A 23,307-nucleotide genomic window follows, 5' to 3' on the forward strand; every position below is an offset into this window, starting at 1 on the left:
GAGTAGCAGATCTAACTGAGTACTTAATGCTCTAGATACCTACAGGTGTTAACTCAAAGTCTAATTATGCAGCGTGCTGTATGTATGAATACAGACCCTGAACAAAGACCTAAACTCTAAGGATAATGTATAAAAAACCTGGGGTTGAGAAGTTCCCACAAATATCAGTATCTTCACACCAAACTGCAGTGCTGCTAAGAACCAGAAAGTGTATCTGATTACTGGGGGAAGATACTGATTGTCAGAGAGCAAGCAGAAAGAGAACAGGGAGGTACTGCGGCATCATAGTAAATTGCTCTTATATGCGGATAAATGGAACAAATAAGCTTACAAGTACAACATGCAATTTGTGTTTAAAACATCTCCAATAACTGTGAAACATAATTACATCTTAAAACCAAAAGACCAGCCATGACCAAGTTTTCGTATTTCCAAGAGTTTGACATTCATTTTTCCTTATTCATTAATGGCAGTCAGAGATGGTACCCCTTTTGGAGACAGATCTTGTGCACTGCATGTGAGGTCCAGCTACCATCTGCTTGACACATAACTAAAGCTGAAACTCTTTGCAGAGTTCTAGCGCAAGGTCTGCGTACTATCACAAGTTCAAAACTGAGGACTGTATATGATTTAATTAAAAAAAAAATAAAAAAAAAAAAAAAAATCACAGAAAGAATCATCTGGGGGTTCTGACATTACCTGGCACCTCCAAAATATCCATCCTCTAATTTCCTTATGCTGGCAAGAACTGCAGGATGAATGTCAGTACCACCGTCAACTGAAAAAGAATGTTAGAAGAGTCTAAGCTTACCAACACATTTTGAATTATCATGTCCAAATAAAGTAGATTACTAGGTGTTTTCTACAAAGTAGATCTGACAAATTTAAATCACTTATCAATACTAGCTTATTCAAAAAAAACAAACAAGCAAACAAAAAAACAAACAAGTTCTAAGGGGATTTCTCAAGACAAAACCCAACCCACTTTACAAAAGTTCCAAAGGGACTTCTATCGCATTTCTTTGGACAGAAATAGCATGGAGATAATGAGGAGATGCAAGGATATAAACGGAGAGTAAAACTAAAGTGAAATATTAACATATCATCCAAATTCAGCACATACTTGAGGAAGTTACACTGCACTTTTGATATTGGAATTCAGATTTTGAAATGTCTCTTCTCAAACTGGCTTCCATCCTATTCCCCCTGCCTTAATCTGCTCTGCTTGAAACACAGAAAACTGGGTTTACCAAGCATTGTGTGGGTGATGGGAAATGTCAGGGTTGGTCTCCCTGTCATCCTCCAGCAAGAAGTGAGGTACGCCAGCTCTATCTTCAGCATCTCCACAATCATCTGATTGTCTAGAGCCAGATAGAAGTGATGCTGGTCAGTAAACTAGAGAACAAAGAAATACAGCATATGAGTAGCTGTCAGTACTCTTTTTTTTTTTTTTTTTACATGTCCTCCTTTAAATCATTTACAAAAGCCATGTAAGCTACTCTTAAGCACAACAAAGACTGCATGAATTAACCTAATAAGGCCTGTGAATGTGAAAAAGAAATCCATGCTTCAGCAGAAACCATTTTCTTACACTCGGAGGCTGACTGTGAAAGAAGTAAGCCATACAAATAAAAAGGAATCAATCACACCCATGAAGTAGAATCTTCCCAGTGATGAATTACAGTAACCTATGGTCTGGAAGATGGAAGTACTCTAAATGTGGAAGAAAAAGCTAACAATAGCATCCAACCCAATAAATAGACTTAAGTGCATGCTGAGGACTGGGAACTGGTACCTGTATGTCTCTTGGGAACAATCTGAAAGTCAAGCTGAATACACAAAAGCTAGGAGTTACTATGTAAAAACGGTACGTTAAATGTACAGTGGTAAAGTGTGCTGTTCCCACTACAGAGAAAAGCCAAGAATCACAGTAAGAGACTATTTGGCTACTTTAGGAGCTGGAAACCAAAAAAGGTAGACAACCAATGGAAAGCATGACAAAGCAGCCACAAAAAGGTTAAGGAAAGACACTGGTCTCGGGGAGGGGTGAGCACGTAAATTCAAGCTGACAAAGTGCAGAGGAATTACTCCCCAGAACTTAAGGAACTAGCCAAATAAATCCCTGAGCCACTTGCAATTAGTTTTGATAATTCAAGACAAAAAAGTCCCAGAAATCCAGAGAGAAGCAAACACACTTTGAAGAGGAAGAGCCAGGATAACATAGACCAGTCAAGCCCATGCCAGTGCCTGAAAGCACAGGAAAACAAAGTCAATTTGAGAATGCCAAGATGATTACAAAAGTATAAAGCAATATGGCCAAACAATCATAACAAAAACCAATCTCAGCAAATGAATCCAGTTTGCTTCTTTGGGAGTAACCAGATGGTAGGTACAGGAAAGTGGCTGACATCTCTCAACTTTCAAATGTTCACACTAATGAGCTGAAGAAAAAAATACGTGAGGAGGCAGAACTGCTTGAAAAATTGTTCTCAAAATAGTAGTTATTAACTATTTCTTCAGAACGAGAAGGTATCTTAATGGGGTCAGCCTTTGCCCCACGCTTCAATATTTTCAATCAATATTTTAATTAGAGAACAGGATGAAATACAAACTAAAAAACCCCACAAAATTTGTGGACATTTGTCAAGATCAAACAGAGATGAGTTAAATGCTAACTTTAGGAAGGCAAAATTAAACATTAGTTCCACTCCCCTCAACAAAAAAGTTAGGGGAAAATGTCTGGCTACAAATCAAAGCAAAAATGTTACGGAAATTTTAGTTTAACTCAGCAGGATAAATGCCATTTTGGAATACGTCAATAAGTACTTGATACATGGCAAGATTTCAGGTGGATCCACATTTTTTGCAGTAAATCTGATGTTGTTTGGACATCATGAAGGACTGCAGAAGCCATCTATAGAATTCACTGAACATGTCTTCCACTGGAATTTGAGGACTACATTAGTCAGGCATCTATATAGGAGGGTGTGAGCATTCTATATCCTGCTCCAGTTGCATGTTTGTAGTAGGTGACCCCTTGGCCTTTTAGTACCAACTGCTAGAACAAGTCTACAGGAATAACTATGTCGTATTTCATTAAATATACAAATAAGAGCACTAATTCAGAAAAATAAAGACAGAACATTCCTTTGTCAGCCCTATTGACCATTTTAACATTATAATGAACAGATCACATCTTAGTCTCTTTGGGGTCACAGTACTTGGCACACATATGTGAAACTAAATTTTCCATCAAGGCAATTGTAGGAAGATACACTAAGTGACCTACTTGTGGAGAAACTGCTTCACTAGCTAGAATGTTGGTTCAGGCAGAGTTCAGTAACAGCTCTGTACTATTGGTTTGCTGTGTTCTCCTACACCAGAAACCAAAGAAGCCAGACTCTGTATGACAGAGCACTCCTACCATGCTGATCATCCAATGCTATTAAAAAAAAAACCCAGAGAAAAGTACATCTGCTTTATCATCCCTGTTCTACCTACAGCTGAGTGACAGCATGTAAAAGCTAAGTGCTACGCTAATGATTAGCCATTAAGTAAGCAGTAATTTCCCCATCAGCTTTAAATGCTCACCTGAGGGGTAAAAGCAAATATTTGATTTCTTATCACATACAGCTTGGAGGTGCCCAACACTCCAATATGTCGGTGTGGCCGTCCACTTAATTTCATGTTCTTGTTCCGGCCTGTGAAGAAAAGAGAGAGAAAAAAGGTCTCGCCTAATATTTCCTGTGTGCTTTTCCACAACAACCATTTTAGACAAGGAGATCATTCATTGATATCAGTAAGGCAGAAGACAGGTAAGAGAGTGAGATGCTACATACTGGTCCATTTTGTTGCAACCACCAAAATAATAGCTGGAGCTCTTCAAAGGCCCAACTGAAAATAAAAATCTTGGCTTCACTGGCCATGGGATTGAGACTTTTAATTACAGGCACTGATTAGCACCTGAAGTTTCTCTACCAAAAGAACATGAGGTATGCCCTTTCAAAAACAAGGCCATCAACAGACAACAGAAACTGCAGTGCTGAAATTGCAGAATTACAGTTCACTGTAGAACCTTAAAAACTCTTGCCCACAGAGGGCTAAGTCCAAATACAAAGTACATCCAAATACAAAGACAGATCTTCATTCTTTTCATCAACCCAATAAATTCCACTTTTTTCAGCAGGGCTTATTTGTGAATAATCCACTGCATTCCTTGCTCCAGCAGCCAGGAGCTGACTTGACTCTATCTGTCAAGGAATATGAGCCAAACAACCAGGTGTCTGAAAAAAATACCACTGTGGAAATTCCCAGAGAAGTCACTGTTAAAAACAATGCACCAACATGCTAAGTCATCCTACTCATTTCCCCACTACTGAAAGAAAGCTATTATGAATTATTATGAAATAAATGTAAGCTTCAGCAAAGCCCTGCAAACATTTCATTTGTATAAAGTTTTTTTTGATAGAGACAGGTTCTCTCCACAAAACATCACCTGAAATTCCCCTTTACTGGAAAGGGAATTTACTGGAGAGTAAAGTTCACACTTCAGATAAGTTTCTCTTTGAAAACATCCTAACAACTTTCTGTTAAAAGTAAAAAAAAAACCCCACACAACAAACCCCACAACAACAAAAACCCCAACAACAGCAACAAAAAAAAAACAACCCCAAACCTATCCCATGGTCTCATGGTCTCCCTCACCATTATTTGTAACCACACTGCCATGGGAACATGCTCCTGACTGACAGAGAAGCATGATATGGCTCCCCTTGTCCACACTGCAAAGGAATGCACCAGTGCTGATTTACCCCACATCAATTTTACTGTGTAGTAACATCCACAATTTTGAGTTATGAGTTGCTGGAATGCTTAAAGTTGTAAAACCAAATTCAATTAGGAATACATGTAACAAATTTTCTACCAATACCACCTTCATTCCAGCAAGAATTATCAAAAGAGACACGTTATCAAAATATTTTCAACAACTAGAACTAGTCAGAGTCTTGGGGTATTTATTTTATACAACTGCCAGGCTTTGAGGAAAACAGGCCTCTAGGGCCACTGCTGAGGAACTGGAACATGTTTGAAGTCCTGTGTTTAGAAAAGCCCTGAAGGCTTCTTGGTTTGCAACACAGAGTGCTTCAGCAGTTCAACTCAACTGAGGATTGGAAGGAACATTAGCAAGAACCTGACAACCCAAAGATGCCTTAATAGCAGCACAGCTTCCCTGGTTTGGAGCAGAAAACCTCCCAGGTGTGTGTTGGTAGAACAGCAACTGCACTGCTATTTCCAGACTTAAACCGTAAGTACTCGACATTTGGGGTTTTTTGTGTCTATTTCTAGGCATATTTTCTAAAGCCAGTTTCTCTGTGCAAGTAGTTCCTGCAGGACAAAAAAAGTCAGTTCTTGCCTGACTCTCAGGGCACAGGAAAACTTGTATTTTGGACATCTTTTCTAATGAGGCAATTTTTTTTTCCTGTTGGAAAAATTAAATCAAAGATACTGAGAGAGAGACAAAAAACAAACCACCACCCTTAAAAGCAAATCTTGCACAGTAGTAGAGAGAGGCTTCCATGTTCAAATACCTACCAAGCATGGTGTAGAGGTTACTCAGGATGCGAGCTGGCTGCACTCTGAGTGGATGGATATCAGCAATGCTCTGAACATTGATTCCATGGTCTTGCAAGAGACTCTTAATTTGATTAGATTCAGCCAAAACAGTTACTGCATAAAAGAAAACAAATACATTAGAAAGAACAAGCACCTGCCCAGGCCACAGTATCACTGACAAAGGCTGCTCCTGATAAAATGAGCTGGTTGCTTTACCAGAGCAGTACAGGCCCCTAAAAAGCCTTTAGGACCTGATCAGCTGGTGCTCGCCCTCGACTTAATTTTCTGGTTTTGGCTATTCCTGCACTAACTAAAGAAGCCACTCCCTGCAGCAGCCAAAAAACAGACGTTAAGTCTGTCTGCCTCATCTCTGTGTACAGAGATCTTCCCCACTCACTGCTCTCTGGGTCTTCCAGAAAAGGGCAGCTCAGAAACTTAACTGACTTGTCTCCTACCAGTCCTGCTCCTTCTTGCAGCCCTTGCCTCTTCTAGAATTCACCAAGATTTTCCATGTTGATGCAAGATTCAGACTGCTGCTCTCCAGCCCCTGACAGGTCTTAAAATTTTAACAAATATTTAAAAAATAAAACGTTTGTTAAACCTGATCTTCCCTCTGAAAAAAGGCAGCCACGCAAACAACCCCTGTCTCCTTCTCATGGTATCATCAAAATATCTACAACCAATGCAAAATGCACATTACTTTTAATCACGTCTGTCTTCTTTCCTGTACATAGAGACTTCACCATCACATGGTCCAATTCACCCAGAATATTCAGAAAACTCCCTCACCTTGCACCACAACATCAGGTTTAAGTCCAATGGAAAATCTCCTATTCAAGGGATCAACTTCACCTGCAGCAAGAAATCCCTAGAATAAATGCAAGAGAAAGAAAGAAACAAAAATTAAGTAAAAGGCTTCTGATTCTACCAGGAGGGCAGGACTTCATGCCTGGTTTATCCAACTTGTCCACTAAGTAGTACAGCCAATAAAAACAATGGCTGCAATACTTTTAGAAACAGCAGGAAAATGGTTATCACTGACATAATCTGCATGTGCAGATTTCTTGATTTAGAGTTTCAGCAAATGACACAATTTCACCAGGCCATGATCTTTTATTTTTATTCAGTGTTTCTTCTAACAAGTTCATGGCTAACATGGGACAACTCCGTAGGCACCTTATGCCCCAGAGTAAGGCATAGCCTAGTGGAGTTTGAAGATGTTCCAGATCCTAGCTATGGGGTACCAAGTCATCCTGGGCATATTCCTGTAGCCTAACCATATGACAACTTCTTCAGCTTGATTAGAAATAGACAATTGCATATCTGTGTACAAGAAAAAAAGAAGCTTCTGAAATCTCAGTCATCCTTCCATGGTTCATGTACATGTTTCTACTAGAAAACGCATTGTCCTCTACCTATCGACCAAACTGTTCTTAAAACTCAAGCCAACTTAAAACAAAATGACATACAAGCCCACCTACTGTACAATAAAAGATTACCTCTGCTAGCAGGCAGCTAAGGACATACAGTGATTGGCCCCAAAGATGAGGCAACTTTCCCACTGGGACACGATCCACTGAGTGAGGATTTTCATACTCCTCATCCACCTGAAAACAAATGCATAGCAAGAAAAATTACCATAAAGTTCTGAAGAACAATGAATTACATGGAAGTATTTTAAAACTGTGGTCTATCATCTACCCTTTCTAACCTCCCATTATTACTGACATTGATATTTCTTGGTTTTATTATTTTGAAGGTTGCACATTTTCTGGGACAAGAACTATGCTTCCTTTTCGTACGCTACCCCCCACCCTTTGAAGCTGGAGGGTGAATGGGTATTCTCTGTGTAATTACAGCTTTGGTGTTAGCACTTCCCCTTTCTTCTCTCCATGCCTCTGCTGCCTTCCCTCCAGGCAGCTTGTAGGTCATGGTGCATCTGCTTTCCAGCCCCTTGCAAGATGATCCTTGAACTTAACTGATGTCTACGTAGTTTCTTGAAGTAAAGGTGCTTTCCAAAAATGAAGGCTGTTCTACCTTTCCTGTGTTAATAAGACTGGTCAATGCAAAACTTAAAAGTAGACTTCTAAATTTAGAAAAACTGCTTTGCTTTTATAGTATACAGATCTACTGAGGGTGGAGGAAAAATCCTCCTTGTTAACATCTTTACAGTACCCATCTTAAAATTCATAAATGACAGGCAAAATCTGCCCTCTTTATTTGGCATGTTCCTCAGACCATCATCATCATAACAAAATTCACAAGGCAGCTGTGAACTCTTACATGGGTGTTCCCACTAGGAAGGCAATTCAGAGTTTCCACCTCAAATCTGTGAGCAAGACATCAGCTGTTGACACTACTTTCCCAAACTCAGACCAAGCCAGGGGGCTGCACACCCTTAGCGAGTGAGGGCTGAGAAGTCTGGAGCAGGGGAAGAAGGTGGCAGGGAGGGATACAAAGGCAAATAGCATGGAAGAGCACATAAGCTCATCTGAATTTCTCCGTCATAGTGGGAGAATCAGGTAAATAGTAATAGCATGAGGGAAAGGGGGTGGAAAAAAAACAAACCAAATGAAAAAAAACCAAGCCAAACAAAAACCTCAGCCTAAACCCTATTCCACCTCTCTGAAACCCGTTTCTCCCTCACATACAAGCTCTGGAAAAGAAGGAGCACAATCAATCGACAGACTAGACAGTAGGACAGTCTATGCTTTATTTCTTCTTTGATTTTCAGTTCCTAAGTCAGCATTGCACTTCTAAATATTATGTCTTGCTGTAAGGATTTAAAACTTAGACCTGCTCTAATATTTCCACAGTCACCCAGATTCCCAAGTAAAATCTGTTACCATTTGAAGCCTAAAGTTTACCATTTCTCACTGGGAGCTGTGAGAGATCTTTTAGTTTTTAAATGTACAGTAGTCTTCCTATTACTGGTTTAGGTTTATCACCTGCAGGACAGCAATGAAACTGACACTCATCTTGATACCTATGTTTTGCATATTCAAGTGGATGCTGCATTTTCACAATACCTTTTCTGGAGGCACTGCGTACAGTTCAGGCATCAGCACTATTCCATTCTTCTCTCTAATAAGTATTCCTTCCAGAGCCTCTCTATACTCTTGTACCTAAAAAATATTTTAAAAAAGAGTGAAAAATTACATTACAAACAGCAAAACCAGAACTGTAAAATTTTAGTACTTTCCAGCAGTATGTTTCCGATGAAAGTTCATGGGGAAAATAAAAAAGGGGGGGAAGGGAAAATCACAACTTGCTGATGGAAGATCAGGGTTCAGATTCTCAGAGACTGTTCCAACATCTCAATATTCTCAGCCTCAGAAACATGAACATACATCTTTAATCTCTAACGCATCACTGCAGTGCAAACTTCTTACATATTCCTATCAAGAAGTCACTGGAATAAATCCTACATGGAACTTGCAATGGATGACAATGTAGTGACATGGATGTCAGGACTGCTAATATCCACAGAAGTGTAAGGTGTATAAATAGTTAGCTTTCTGCCATGCACATTTGTCTATGATTTTCTGAATTCTGCTTCACAGGACCAGGAAATCAATTTAACTGATTTGCTTAAAAATTTGTGCAGGGAAAACTTAAAAGTTGATTTAAACTGTTTAAAACTATTGACATTAACTGAACTGAAAATCCTCTTGGTTTTGTGTTATGTATATTACACCGAGGAATACCAGAGTGATACAAAATAAAGAATATTTAATGTTCTTTTTGCCAGATCACTTATTTTGTTCCATTTGTGAACCATTCCATTACAAGCTTTTACCTATCAGGAGGCCGTTTTCAAATACTACCAGCACCTGCCTATTTCTGCTATCCCTTTCTAAGTGAAACACACAAAGGATACTGCCCCAGATAATCCAATTAAATTCTAGAGACTGCTTTGAGAAGTGGTATTTTATTGACATGACTGAAGAGTCAGTAAACTTTCCGATTTTCCCCCTTATGAAATAATGCCATTTTTCTCTCTCTACCAGACTATTTTCCTGGGTTCAGGAAAGCAACTTACATTTCTAGTCTCAGTAAGCATTTAATACCATTTACAACATCTGGTACATAAAGAAGGCTTTTGGGTCTGAAATTCGCTGTTTTGTTTCTGATGTCATTTTATTTTTAAGGGGTTATGTTTAACAATCTGCATACTAGGCGATTTTAAATATTACATTAATTTTTTACTTTCTTCAAGCCACCAACCTAGAGAAGTCCTGGTATGAATGCATTTAGTACTGGCTACATGTCGCTCCTTAATTCACCAATATTCTCCAGGTGCCACTATAAACTTTGGAAGGCTACAGTCACTTTAGCTTCCCTGACCACTGGATGCTTGACATAGTAAAGGCATGAAGTAACTTAGTGAATTCATGAAGATGAAATGGCTCCTCATAATCCAACCATAAATCTCCCTGTATGTACAGAAGGACTAAAGGTACTGTGAATCCTGTTTTCAGCAGCCAAGCCACAGAGGCAGCAGGAAAAAGAAGGTGGTCTCATCCTGAAGTAATTGGGAAAGAAGTACCAAGGCTGGCAATAAGACAGAACCAGGCAAATAAACCCTGTTCAGCCCAGTTTGACCACACCAGCTAAAAGAGCCATTCAACCTGGTAGAGGCCCCAGCGTGTACAACACTGCCGCTGCACAACACCAACTCCCCAGGAAGGTAAGATTAGCTGATGACTAATCCCATCCTGCTGATGGGGTATCCAACTGATACCTAAAATAAACATGGAGCAAGCTACAAAATACCATGGGTAAATGGCTTTGCATTTCCACTGACTGTGATTTCTTCTTTCCTTACCTGAATTTTATCCTCATTGAATACTCCATCAATTAGGAAGTATGTCCAGAATACTGGCCACTCACATTCAATATTCTCAAAGAGCTTGAGCTCAGCAGGATCATAGTGCAGCCTGCTTGGATCCTAGAAATTCAACCGTACTTGTTTAGTCACAGCGCTAAATTAGCCACTCATATTCCAAGCATAATAGCAGCCTATTTTATCCAAGTAATTACAACCAAGAAACCAATAAAACCACCAGAAATAGTTCCCATGCAGACTCTTGAGTTCTTTTTCACGTTCAGTTTCAAACTCATTTCATTGTTCCCTAGACAAATCAACCCTTCCCAGTCTCAGAATTTAGGTGTCACCCAAATAATCTTGGCTCTGCCTCAGTTCAAAGATATTCTTGGACACTTCAGCCACCACTTCTGCTTAGGCACCACAAGCATATCTAAGGGTTCTTTTCTTACGGAATTAAGTTCTGCTATTAATAATTGTTTTTCAAACCCTTAGTCTCCTCAGATGTGTGTCATTTCTATGGTGGACACCTGGATTGCCTCCAAATCCAAAATCCAAATCCAAAGATGTCTTAACAGCAATAGAGAACTTCACCCCTTCATGTAAATGACACAATAAATGTCTACAAGCAAGAAATAAAATTCTTTCTAATGCCTAACTGAAATACACATCAGAAGTACCTCTCTGGGTGTCTTGTAACCATCTCGGAGAAAGCGACAGCAGCCATAGCGGCCCTGTAAAGACAGACAAAGGTACACAAAACTTCACGTACTGTTCTTCTTCACAGACTAACATCAGCATAAAAGTTATGTGCTGAATTTTAAGCGTCACCTAGGGATTTTCCTTCCTCTCTTCCCCACACAGATGGACCAAGTCTGGTAACCCTTGTCTAATTAAGATTACTGGTTAAGAAAAGGAGGCTCTACTTCTCTTTACCTTTGGAAAATAAAAATAAAGGAATTCCTTACCTGCAATTTGGATATGATTTCACTCTTGGTTACATTAACTAGGTTTAGATCCTCCACTGCAAAAGCCGGGTAAGAAATAATAGAGAGAAGGCCAGCATCTATTTCCTTTGATGTGGACGCCCTTGGCAACATGGAGTATAGGATAGACTGAGCAAAACAAGAACAGAAGAAAGGGATGTAACACAACTTACCTACTTCAAAAGCCTGTGTCAAGTGCAAATGGAATAGACTACAATATTTGCAAAGACAGAATACTCATTACATAATTATTTTTAACTGAGTTAGAACAAGAATCTTCGTAACACTCACTTTCACATGATCTACTAGAAACAGGGTGAAAAGCATAGTCTGAAGCCATCCTTATTATATTAAGTTCTTGGTTCAGTTAATCAAGATTTCATTTAAAAACAGAAAGGAGAGAGGTGTTGGGGTTTGCCCTAGCAAAGGAAACAGAAGACTATTTTTTACCTGACAATGTTCTACTTCATCAGGAAGAACATGAATCACTGATTTGTGTCCTCCATGAGCTCCAAAAAGATCTAGTTCATCAATTGCTTCCAAAGCAGCCTTCAAAAACACCCAAACAACAGCAAAAAATCATTAAATACATTTTAAGCCAAGTATACACTCTAGCACCTGTGCTTATCCTCTGAAGGAAAATAAGATGGAAGTTTGCTAACAGACATTTTTTCATCTTCAAAGAGATGCTTGGCAATACTTTAGAAAAAGTATTTCTGTCCTCCTGCTAGTAGGATACAGGGCTGACGTGCTGGTGATCCTTCTTACAACTTAAAGGCAAAGCAAAACAATGGGGAGCTGGGCTTCCACTGAGATAATATCTAAACATTATAATACTTAGTAATAAATGCTATATTCCAAAATAACCCCCATTCAGTGGCTTTTCAATTCCTCCTTCACCAAGGGCTGTTCAAAGAGGAAGGCTTGCTCAAGGCAACCCAGAATCAGCAGAGGCCGCTGCCCTGAGAAGAAAGTACTGTTGTCTCTCTGATAGTATCATTTCCAAAGGAAAGAGAAATGAGACATCTGCTCTCTCCAGAGCCAACTGAGGCACAGCATGCTCTATGTCAACAGGTGAATCATCACATCTCATACCTCTTGGCCATAATGCATTTGCCCAGCAAAGACAGCAGCAGCCCAAACACTGCCCTCATTTGGACACTGCCACCTTAACCTAGCAGGCTACAAAACTTGGCTTTGAAGAAGTGGGGTGTGCAGCACCACACAGGGAATGTGGTAAGAAGAGATCTAGAACCAGACAGCCATAGCCAGGCTAGCAGAACCTTCCTCCGAAATGCATATTCACAGGGTTGCAGTAGCACTGAATGCTGCTCCATGCTCATTTTTGCCCTGCAGCTTCAAGGTAATGTCAATCTCTGACAAAGATTGCACAGCACAACTTGCCTTATGTCTCTGCAGAGGTGCATGTGTATTTTTCTTCTTTCAACACAAACATGGGTTTACTGGCTCTATAGAGTGCCTCTCTCTAGCAGAGTGCTACAGCAGCAGATTTTCCTGATAGCAGCAGAAAAGCCCGTTGAGGAACTGATAGCTGGGACCATGGGCTTCCTTAAAGGCGCAGAAAAAACACTGAGATCCACTCAAAGGCATATGCTGTGTGTGGTACTGCTGCCACAGATAGCCACACAAAGCAGATACGGGAGAGAAATGTTAAGAGGGAGGATAAGTCCTGAGGCAGACTGAAGAAAAAGCATCTACCTTGCACCTCCTCAGCAGCGCCACCAGCATGCCTTCCCCAGTCCTCACGCCAAACAGCACTTTTACTGAACTCAGAGCCACAGAGAAGCAAAGCTGTGCAGTCTGTCCTGACATCAGTATGCCCAGAAGTCATGCAGAGACCACAGCAACCCATGCCAGAATATTCAGGGCAAAAACATTCATACTGGACACCTAAGGAATAACCTCCCCCATGGACACTGCCCCACCACTATTCAACTGAACTGCGGCCAAGACCAGCAATTACTGTCTCTTGTAGCCACCAAGGTCTTGGTAACTAATAAATCTTGCTGAAATGCTACTACGCCTCTGACCTTTATGGCAATTAGCTTGTGTGAGCCACCTAGACACCACGTAAAAAGGTAGTTTTCGACTGCATATTTACATTCATGGCCTTCTGAGCTTCATTTAGTATCTCCTTGACCTTGTGCTACGGGGGAACTAGAAATATCCACTTCCTTTTAAGTACATCTTTACTCATATCTCTTTCTAAATTACTTGTGAATAATTTCTTAGACTGATACTCTGCTGTTTTTCAGGATTTACATCTGACCTAATCTTACCATGAAAGTATCACACATAATACCGGGGCTGGAGAGCTACGAAAGAAGAGACAGAAAACCAGAGGCCACTTTATGAGACTGCACCTCACTGAATTTATCAGATTCATGGCCCAGTGAATCTGGTACCCTTCTTGCAATGTCCAGAACAACTGTGCTGAGGTCTTTCAATGAAAGCCATTACCACAATGATTTGACACTAAAAAATATTCTCTTACACCCAAACAAAAATTCTCATACAATCAGTTAATTATCGCAGTGGCCAAGAAGACAATGGAAAGGAAGCCATCAGGTTTGTCAGAGCCCTTCAGCATGACAGAACAGCCATGAAGGTGGTGTCAGGAAGACATTCTTACTTTGGCCATCCCTACGGAGCTTGCGTTCAGTTCAGGGATGCCCTGGTTTGTCTTATCACCACGTTCCCAAATTCCATAATCCTGCAACAAAATCATCAAGAAAAAACTGGCATGATTATATACAAAACCAGTGTTTTGTCCCACAACAAAACCAGACCCCTGCATGAAATCAGTTTATTTGCCTTAACAAATCAAAACCAAACCAAAACAAAAATGCTCCAAGTCTCTAAAGAGCTCCTCCTAGGGCTTAAAGAGCAGCACATAAAAACGTATCCTAGCAGGACCAGGTCTACAGTCATGAATCACTGTCTTCACAGTACACAAAACCCTTTATCTTTTCCCCTGTGCATGCTTCTCCCTGTGCCCCTTCAACTTGGCACCTTCCAGAAAGTTTATTAACACTTTGCTCTTTTTAGAAAGTCCCGTAAGATTTTAATGTGACATCAGGAAATATTTTTAATTATCAATAAAGAAAAAATATCATTATGATAAAACAAGTATACCTCACCAAGGCAGCAGTTAATCTTCCACAGTCCTCCCACCATCTCCAAAATGCTGCTCACAATGCAAAGTACTGACAGGTTCTGTTATCTTCTCATGGAAGAAAAAGTCTGTATTTTCCTTCTCCATCAATAAATAACTTCCCACCCACATCTGAGCAGTGTTTGGGTGATTTACATCCAAATAACTACTTACAGCGACTTTGTAGGCAGCTTCTATGTAAAAAACAAGATTCTGAATAAAGGTAACTTCATCAAGGGTGAAGATAATACGTAACCCTGGTTATAAGAAGGAAAGAGTAATTATATTGTGTTAGAACTGCAATATTTACTCTTCAGTGAGTTTCATGCTTTTGTTTATTTGCTACCAACTACTACCCACTGAAATCAATGGAAAAAACTCATGCTGATTTCAAAAAATAAGGCAGCAAGACTCAATACTTAATACTGACAAAATATTTCAAATGCCACCAATACACATTGTTTCAAAGACAAACCAAAACCCACCCCATGGTGGGTGGCATTCAGACACAGTGGGTACAAAGGAGAAACCTCTGTACCAGCTCTGAAGAGTATCCCAATTCCTACAGTTCTCCACCTCTCTGCCTGCTAAGTGTTCTATCAAGAGACCACCAGGATACCCAGGCACCTGCTCTGCAGGGGTCAATGGCAAAGGGCTGTGAGGATAGAAAAACACATAAAGAAACATATCCTTATTCCTACAGAAGTAAAATTGAGAAGAACACAAGCTAGAACAGTGCCAGCAAGAAGAGGAACACAGATGGCACTGGTGGCACCTGGCCCAATGTCACCACTCTCTGAAGAATCCTGGTTGTCCATCAGGACACCCTATGTAGTCTTCAAACACAAAACTGTCCTCTGACACAACTCTGAATATTCCATGTATTTATATGCCAACAAACATCAAGGGAATGGACACTGCCAGTTACTATAAACATGAAATCCTAACTCACATCTCTTTTCCAGAGAAATACTACTTTATTCTGAGTAATAATTATGTAAAGATCTTCACAGCTAGTTACAACTTTTCTCCTTTTTTAAATGAAGGCTAGAATAGAAAAAGACTGCAACAATCGTCAAGGCTAAAATATCTTCTGCTTACCTGATGCAGTCATCTGTGCCAAGAAGAGGAGGTAAAGGGAAGTTGCATCCACTTGTAGATGCCCCCACTGGTCGTCCCCAACCACCGTGGCACAAGTTGCAGAGTTATACTTGGCATGGAGGCAGTCTTTGGTACTCTGTGTGCATTTGAACTTCTCTACCTTATCTACCTAAAAAGCACCACAAATTTCAAATCTGAAACATTTTGGAATAAATTCTCCAAACTATGTCAAAATGAACAACTTTTCTTAGGCATGAGAAACTTAAGGTCCTGATCCCTGCTACCTCACTTCAGTGTGTTTTGATTGATCAGAGTGCTTAAATGCAACTCTAACTTTAGGCTCCATCTAAATTCACATCTGTCTGGGAAAGAATGAGATGAAATTGCCTTGTTGAGTTCAGATCTTAGTTACGAGTATGCATATTGGTGAAAATCAGCTGACAAAGGCAAAACCATGATTTGCTACAAGCACTATCTCAAAAAGGTGCAAGTACAATCAGAGCTTTGCTCAAGAGTTTTAAAAAGACTCCCCAGACCTCCATCTACACACACATGGAAAAGACACAAGAAACACATGCTTTGGATGAGATGCTTTATAAACACAAGGAGTACTAATTCAAATCATGACATTACCTGTCTCATCATGCACTGTAAGAGTCCCCGCATCAGCTTCACAACATTCTGTGGGAACAAAACAGACAAGTGACACCCTCACACAGCAGCTGTTACAAACAATACTCAAAAGTGATCAAGTTCACACCTCCTACTAAAGCTTTGGCAAAGGTGAATAAAAATGTGTATTTGCCTGAAATACCTTACATGCCTTTTCATATATAGATATAGATACAGATATACCAAATATAATGGTTGTATTTTATTCCCACATTCCTGACCAGAAGTGCAAGTATTTTCCCGAAGGCCATCTCTAAACAACGGAGCATTTCTCTGTGGTCCTCCTATCCAGCTAAGAAGCAAGAAGAATGCTGTGTCTTGTAACAATAAGAGTGACAGCTCCAGGGAACATTGGCAGGTGATTGCAAGACATCAACATGATTGGAAAACCTGTTGAGCTGTTTCTGCTCTTTATAAAACAGAAAGCAGATGACTAATGTAAGGAAAAGTCCTTTAGTGTGTACAAAGAGAAGTACAAGATCTTGCCTTACATGAAAACCACCCCCATCTTTTCACCCCAAAATTATTATAGCCTCAAAATATGATTGTGCACACTGAGTCAAGGTTATTTTGCCACTACAGATCTCCCTTGTCTGAATGGTAAATGTCAGCATAAAATTTACCCAGTGCCTGCAAAACAGAAGGACACCAATGCCAGCACCTCCTCACTTCCCATTTAACCCAACTTTGCACTCTCACTTCTGATGCCCACTTTCCCAGCTCCAGGTTACAGAAATTAACAGTGTGACTGACATCCCCTTGCAATTCTCCAGCACGCAAGTCTTCCAATTTTTGAGATCTTTATCTTGTTTAATTTGATCAAACACGTTTATGTATCACGTACACCTTCTCTGAGATGACACCAGTGCAAATTTTCAAGACTACTACTTAAACCGCCATGCTTCTCCTATGGGGTCCGAGCAACCTAGGCTGGATTTTCTGCTCATGAAGGATCTCAAGGTTTAATCAGAGGCTTGTAAATCTGGGCATAAAATCTCTCAGAAGCCTAATTTTCAACAATCATCCAAACAATAGAAGTTTGACTCCTACATGGTTTTGTTTTGTTTATATTTTAACTCAGATGTTAGCCTCTCTGACACCCAGTTCTCTGACACCCACATTCCTGGTTGCTGGAAGGCTGCCAGAAACACTGCATACCACACCCTGCACCCGCAGGAACATGACATGTACTCCGAACTGAAAAAACCCTGCCAGATCCTAGACAGAGCAGCAATGTATGCCAATCAATCATCAAAATCACTACTGTATGAAAAAAAAACAGCACTAACTGGTTCATGCCGAACTCTGACATACCTGCTCAAGCTCATAGGCCTTGGCTTTATCCTCATCCCGGTCTGCATTCTTCCGATAAGCCATCCCCAGCCCCCAGACAGCCAGGATGCTGTAGACATTGTCCCGTACCCAAGCATCTTTATGGTCTGTACTGGCTGAAAGCAGCCCTGTAACTGGGTTCTAACCACAGCAGAAAGAATAAAGAACAAACATCATTATCTGTATTAAGAAGCACCAGTTCTTTCTGTATCAAAGGGTAACAAAACAAAAGAGAGCCTAAGATGATTTCACACTGATTGCATGCTATGACTGGTCAGAATTTTGAAACAGAAGTGAGGTCCCATCTTTCTTTTCCCAAACTCACACAAGTGAAATACAAAATGTATGTGAACACTTCAGGATGTAAAGCTTATAGCATCTGGCTGAGCACCCAAACCCACATAGGATTATTAACTAAGTCACCGAGTAAAATTTTAAATACATTGAGGAAACAGGAATTTCAATTTTACATATTTGTAAGGAAAAGAGAGTACTGACTTAACATTAGAAATTTAGCCTGGATCTGTTCTTCTCTATGCACTGGTCTGTGGCATGATCTTGAGGAAGTAAAAAAGCAGTACTTCCCTTCTAGGAAATTAAACAGTATTTCTATTATTTACCTGCTGGGTTTGTGACAGGTAAAGCACAAATGCATGCAAAGCCCTTTTTAAAAGTAGCCTCTTTTGAAAAATGAACAGGAAGAGAAATTCTGACGGTACTGAAAAGCAGCACTGTCGGAAAAACAGCACACTGAGTAGCCTCCTGCATCCCAAATTCCCCAATAAATTTTTCACTGCATCATTAATTCCCATCACTTCACTATCATTAGTTTTTATGACCATCTTTCTCAGCTGTATGTTCTTCACTAACAAAAAGATGAGGTAGGGAGGCAAAAGGTCAATAGAGCTTTCAATCAAATCAAGCTTTTACAGAACATTTCAGTGCACAGGGCTGGTGTGACAAGGGGCAAAGATTACAGTAATAAAGATAAGTAAAATTAAAAAGAACACATACACCAGTTTTTCATTTCTGCCACACACTGGTTCACTCAACTCCTTCCTTAGTTATTTTTAAGACAGAAGTTTTGAGAGGGAGGAGCTTCAGCTACAATTTCCTTTGCATGTGACAGCTGGGCATGAAAACGGTGACAGCCTGACACACATGACTGGGCACAGCCAGTGTTATTGTTACGGTTTAAATACAGCAATGTCCAGTGGCTCATGGAGAGCAGATACATGTAGTTCTGAAACAGTCCCACAGCAGTCTTCCCAAACCAAGCAACAATCAAAGGACACCAACTCATATGTTTGATGGGGAATAGAGCATAGAGGAATCCAAGGAGCTTAAAGAACTTCTTTCTGAACTTGAAAAGTCAAACCAAGGAGTAACAGAAGAAGTAAGCAAGCAAAGAAAGGGCAGGTTACTCCCACCTCAGCACTGAGCCTGTGTTACAAAACACAGGATTTCAGTAGGCAGAGTGCATGTGTCCAGTATTTTTAGAGCGTACTTTTTTCCCCTCCCTCCCATGCAGGACAACAAACTTCTCTGCACCTGCAGCCCTGGCTTGACAGAGATCACCCTGCTGCCTGAGGAACAATCATTTTGGTTTATTTTTTCCCCATCCTCCATGCTGGGCTGGCTGCCAGTTGCAAAATCAAAATGCCTCCAGGTACCAAGATGGAAATCCCAGAAAAATGTCCCATGCAAGACTTTGAAAGCCCATTCATTCCCCAGGGAGGTACCTGTCTACCTTCAAGAGATTGCATTAAACACATCCTAAGGCAGCTATCACCATTTCAGAGCCTCTGGTTCACCTACAAGAAGGTCCCAGCTCTTCGGGCACACTGGGCTGGCACCCATGGACTGACAACACATTAATGTTGATCCTCGTGCACATGCAGAATGCTAGCAGAGCAACACAATATTAATTAATATTTAAATGGTTTGGGGTTTTTTGTTTGTTTAGAAAATCCTTACTTTTAAAACTACAGTTACTTTCTTCTGTTGCCTGCTGACATCATATAAAAAGCACAACCCTTACAAAATGCTAAAAAACCTAAACACTGAGTGTGCTTAACCCTAAAGACATCAAAGAGATTTTAGCTCAGCTAAAATGTCCACGCAGTGATCACTAACTGGACTAGCAGGTCTCACCCTGCAAGTCACACAGCACATACAGATCCACGGAGCAAAGAATTTTACCAGCACCCATGGGCTCTGTGGGTTGAAAGCATCTCTACAAAAAGCTGATTGACAGATTAAGACTTTAAACTGCTGTATCGTGCCCAATCCTATTTTCAAGTTGATCTGCTAATCTGGAGACCAAAAGAAACCCCACCAAAACACACTACCAGTTCCTACAGAGGTCCAGATGCCGTTAAGAGCTTCAGCATTACAGGCACAAAAATAGGGGGGTTCTAAGCCCACATTTATCATCTTGCTGAAAACCTATTTAATTTACATCTGTCTCATTTCCTCATCAGATGAGAACTGAAGTAAGCTCTAGCAAAGTTTGCAGCTAAGACTGTTTACATGAAACCAGACACGGCACAGTTGGGGTTATACGTAAATGTATGCCACAGGTGCTTTCCTTACCAGCTCCGTGTGCTTTTCTCTTATAGTACCCTAGCAATACTTACAATGTATCTAGATGTTAAGTTTTGCTATTTTATGGACATATTTTAAGATTTCCATTTTTTCTTACCTCAATCAAATAAACAAGTGTAATGAGCAGCTGAGAACAGCCTTCTGGTCATGCTCTTCTGTGCTTGCTCAGCTACACTAATGAAGCATCCCTCTGGCCCCCATCCCCAAGGGCACAGGACAGGAGCTGGTACTTTGGTCTTACCCTCCTTGTACAACCTTTAACAGGATCGTACCTATCCCTGTGCACACTGCAGGCGATTGTGCTGATTAGCACAATGCAGTGCTTGCAAAACACAAAAAAAGTAGGCTACAGATCCAACCCCATGAGATGCTACATATGGAAAACTGTCAATGTTGGTGAGGGATCCGGAACTGTGCTTTGAATGCATGTCTGCCTGGTAGCACACGTATTCTGAATTACAATTTTTCTCTAAAATGACATTGATTTAGAGTGACTGGAATAACACAAGATCAGTTGCTGCTACTGAGGAACATGACCCCTGATGTACTAAACACCTTCTTATCAAAGCAAAATGTTCCTGAGCACACGTGTTCTCCCTGCTGCACCCTTACGAGAGCAAGCTCATTACTGCTGCTCATCAGAGCACACAGTATACGTGCCAGGTCTGCACACATGGCATGCCTGTGGCCCGGAGGTACACGGTCACAGCCACACATAACCCCTGTGTGAAGCAGCAACACTTCAGAAGCACCTTAAATGCCTCCTGGTTCTTCTGCCAGTCTGCTCGTGGGCAAACCAATGGATTAAATTCCCTTCCCTGGCTGTCCTGAAAGGCACCTGCAAAGCACCAGCAGTGAAGCAGCAGCCCAGCCTGTCGCAGGCTATTCTGCTCCCAAGCAAGAAAGGGTGGCACGTGACTCAAAGACAACTGTCCTAACTTGCCCAAGGAAGGGCTGCATCTCTTCACCTCACTCAAGCTGAACATTTTCAGCCTACTGCAGTGGAAAACCATAGGGACTACATATATAGAAAACAAAGCTAGAAACCCGCATTGCAACATCCCTCTGGACTGCCCTGTGCACTACCCCTCTGACCTGCTGCTAGACCGTGATTTGCTTTCCACACACCAAAGAAAACTTACTTATGTCCTTTGCCCACCTCTGAACTTTCCCTAGCATTGAGCACTTAATGGAAAACACATCCAAGCACTGTCAATAGCAATTAGGAAATTCTATGTCACTGGTATAAACTCCCACATTACCATTAAGCTACACCCTTTTTGCTATTGTTAACTACTCATAGTTTTAAGGCACAGCTTTCATGGGCCATGTTTGATCTCTGGATCTCAGAGGCTCCATCTCTCCTGTAATGGAAGCTGTTATTAGCATCCTCACCCTATAAATATGGAAACCAAGACAGACACTGGAAGCCAGTGACTTGTCTAAGGTCATCTTGCTGAAGCATGGCTCAAAGGATCTCCTGCACCCCAGCACAGCGAGAGAGCAAAATTATCTTCTCATACCACTTATGCCATATTCTTGCATTTGTTTCTAAAGAGCTTGTAACAATTAGCTCACAAACATTAATCCACAGGTGTCTGGACCCCGTGCCCACAACAACAGTCAGTCTTACTGACCTAAGTGGATTTAGGTCCTAACCTCTTCTTTTACTGCTCTCCAGTTTCTTGTAACTCTCAGCAAGTATATTTGGGAACTGACTTACGCAAAAAACCCTGCTGCTCTCCTCTTTATGTACTGGACTGTTTTAACTGAAGCATGGCACTGCAGAGCACACTGTGAGAAACATAATCATAGAACACTGGGTTGGAAGGGAACCTCAAGGATCATCTGGATGACAAGCATGACCATGTCCAGCACCCTGTCCAGGGGAATCTTTAAAGTCCTCAGAACCTGCCTGGGTGAAGTGAGGACAAGCAGAGAGCACTACAGGCCAGGTAGGATGGGGCTTTGAGCAACCTGGTCTAGTGGAAGATGTCCCTGCCCATGGCAGTGGGGTTGGAACTAGGTGATATTTAAGGTTTCTTCCAACCCAAACCATTCTATGGCTCTGTGTGTGCTGACCAAAAGCCAGAACAGGCAATAGGTTTTCCCTCACCAGCCCTGACACCATTTTGTTATTTGGCTGCTCACATACGCAGGCAGCCCTACCCCACGACCCAGAGCCCGAGCAGTGAGACACCATGAGAAGTAACCCCAGACACACCAGGGCTGCAGAGGCTGCCCCTGCAGCAGGTCAGGATGGGAATCTCTTGGACGTGCACCGCTGCACACATACTGCACAAAGCACTGCGAGTCCAGCTCTGTCCTGGATTCACCCCGAGCTGACGCTGACAGACACATTTCAAAGGCGTTGCTTGGAAACCTTACGTTACTGGGACTTAGGAGGGCTATGGGTATGTGTGTGTATATATATACGTACCACTACAAAGGGTGGGTGTGTATCATATGACCACGAACACATTCTATACTCAATATTATCGTTTGCAAGCTCAGACTTGGTGCGTTTCTTACCCATCTGCCAATGTGCACTTACATGAGCGGCTGGCGAGCACCACAAGGACCTGCACCGCCTCAGCTTTCCCTGCTCTCCCCCTCAGCCGGGAACGGAGGCAGGGAAAGGAGGCCGTGCGCGGGGGGGGGGGGGGGGGGAAGAGATTCTTTCCCCCGGCCCCGTCTTGGCCCTTTTGTGACCAGGCTGCTTCCCCTCTCAGCCCCCCAACCCCGGCCCGGCGTCCCGCAGCGGCGGCAGCCGCCCTCACCTGGTGGCAGAGGATGGTTCGCTGGACCAGACGGGCGTAGCCGTCCAGGCGCACCCCCGAGTTGCTGCGGCTCCTCATAGCACCGCGGCCGCCCCGCTACCGCCTCAGCCGGCCCAGTTGCCAGGCCCTTTGCCAGGCCCCCGTCGCGATCGACCCGGCAGTTCCCGGAGATGGCGGCAGCTGCCTCCTGCCTCCTCCCTCCCGGCCAGCCGG

The 23,307-nt window shown here is 41.7% G+C and overlaps 1 protein-coding gene across 2 annotated transcripts in view; it reads right to left on the reverse strand.

Annotated features, from left to right (window-relative positions):
* PHKA2 (phosphorylase kinase regulatory subunit alpha 2) overlaps positions 1-23,307 on the reverse strand; it is a 42,449-nt gene extending 19,142 nt beyond the window's left edge. For both annotated transcript variants that reach the window (XM_062603834.1, XM_062603835.1), the window contains exons 1-17: positions 23,095-23,307; positions 17,690-17,848; positions 16,337-16,384; positions 15,704-15,872; positions 14,777-14,859; positions 14,081-14,161; positions 11,878-11,976; positions 11,410-11,556; positions 11,122-11,175; positions 10,442-10,564; positions 8,643-8,738; positions 7,113-7,220; positions 6,403-6,481; positions 5,593-5,727; positions 3,592-3,701; positions 1,251-1,395; positions 700-778 (exon numbers count right to left, since the gene is read on the reverse strand). In XM_062603834.1, coding sequence (XP_062459818.1) covers positions 700-778; positions 1,251-1,395; positions 3,592-3,701; positions 5,593-5,727; positions 6,403-6,481; positions 7,113-7,220; positions 8,643-8,738; positions 10,442-10,564; positions 11,122-11,175; positions 11,410-11,556; positions 11,878-11,976; positions 14,081-14,161; positions 14,777-14,859; positions 15,704-15,872; positions 16,337-16,384; positions 17,690-17,848; positions 23,095-23,172 — 1,793 coding nt within the window. In that variant the 5' untranslated portion in view covers positions 23,173-23,307. The remainder of the gene's footprint in view (positions 1-699; positions 779-1,250; positions 1,396-3,591; positions 3,702-5,592; positions 5,728-6,402; positions 6,482-7,112; positions 7,221-8,642; positions 8,739-10,441; positions 10,565-11,121; positions 11,176-11,409; positions 11,557-11,877; positions 11,977-14,080; positions 14,162-14,776; positions 14,860-15,703; positions 15,873-16,336; positions 16,385-17,689; positions 17,849-23,094) is intronic.

Source organism: Pezoporus occidentalis, unplaced genomic scaffold, assembly GCF_034315485.1.
Source record: "Pezoporus occidentalis ecotype Australia unplaced genomic scaffold, CSIRO_AGI_Poc_V1 ctg81, whole genome shotgun sequence".
NCBI lineage: Eukaryota > Metazoa > Chordata > Aves > Psittaciformes > Psittacidae > Pezoporus > Pezoporus occidentalis.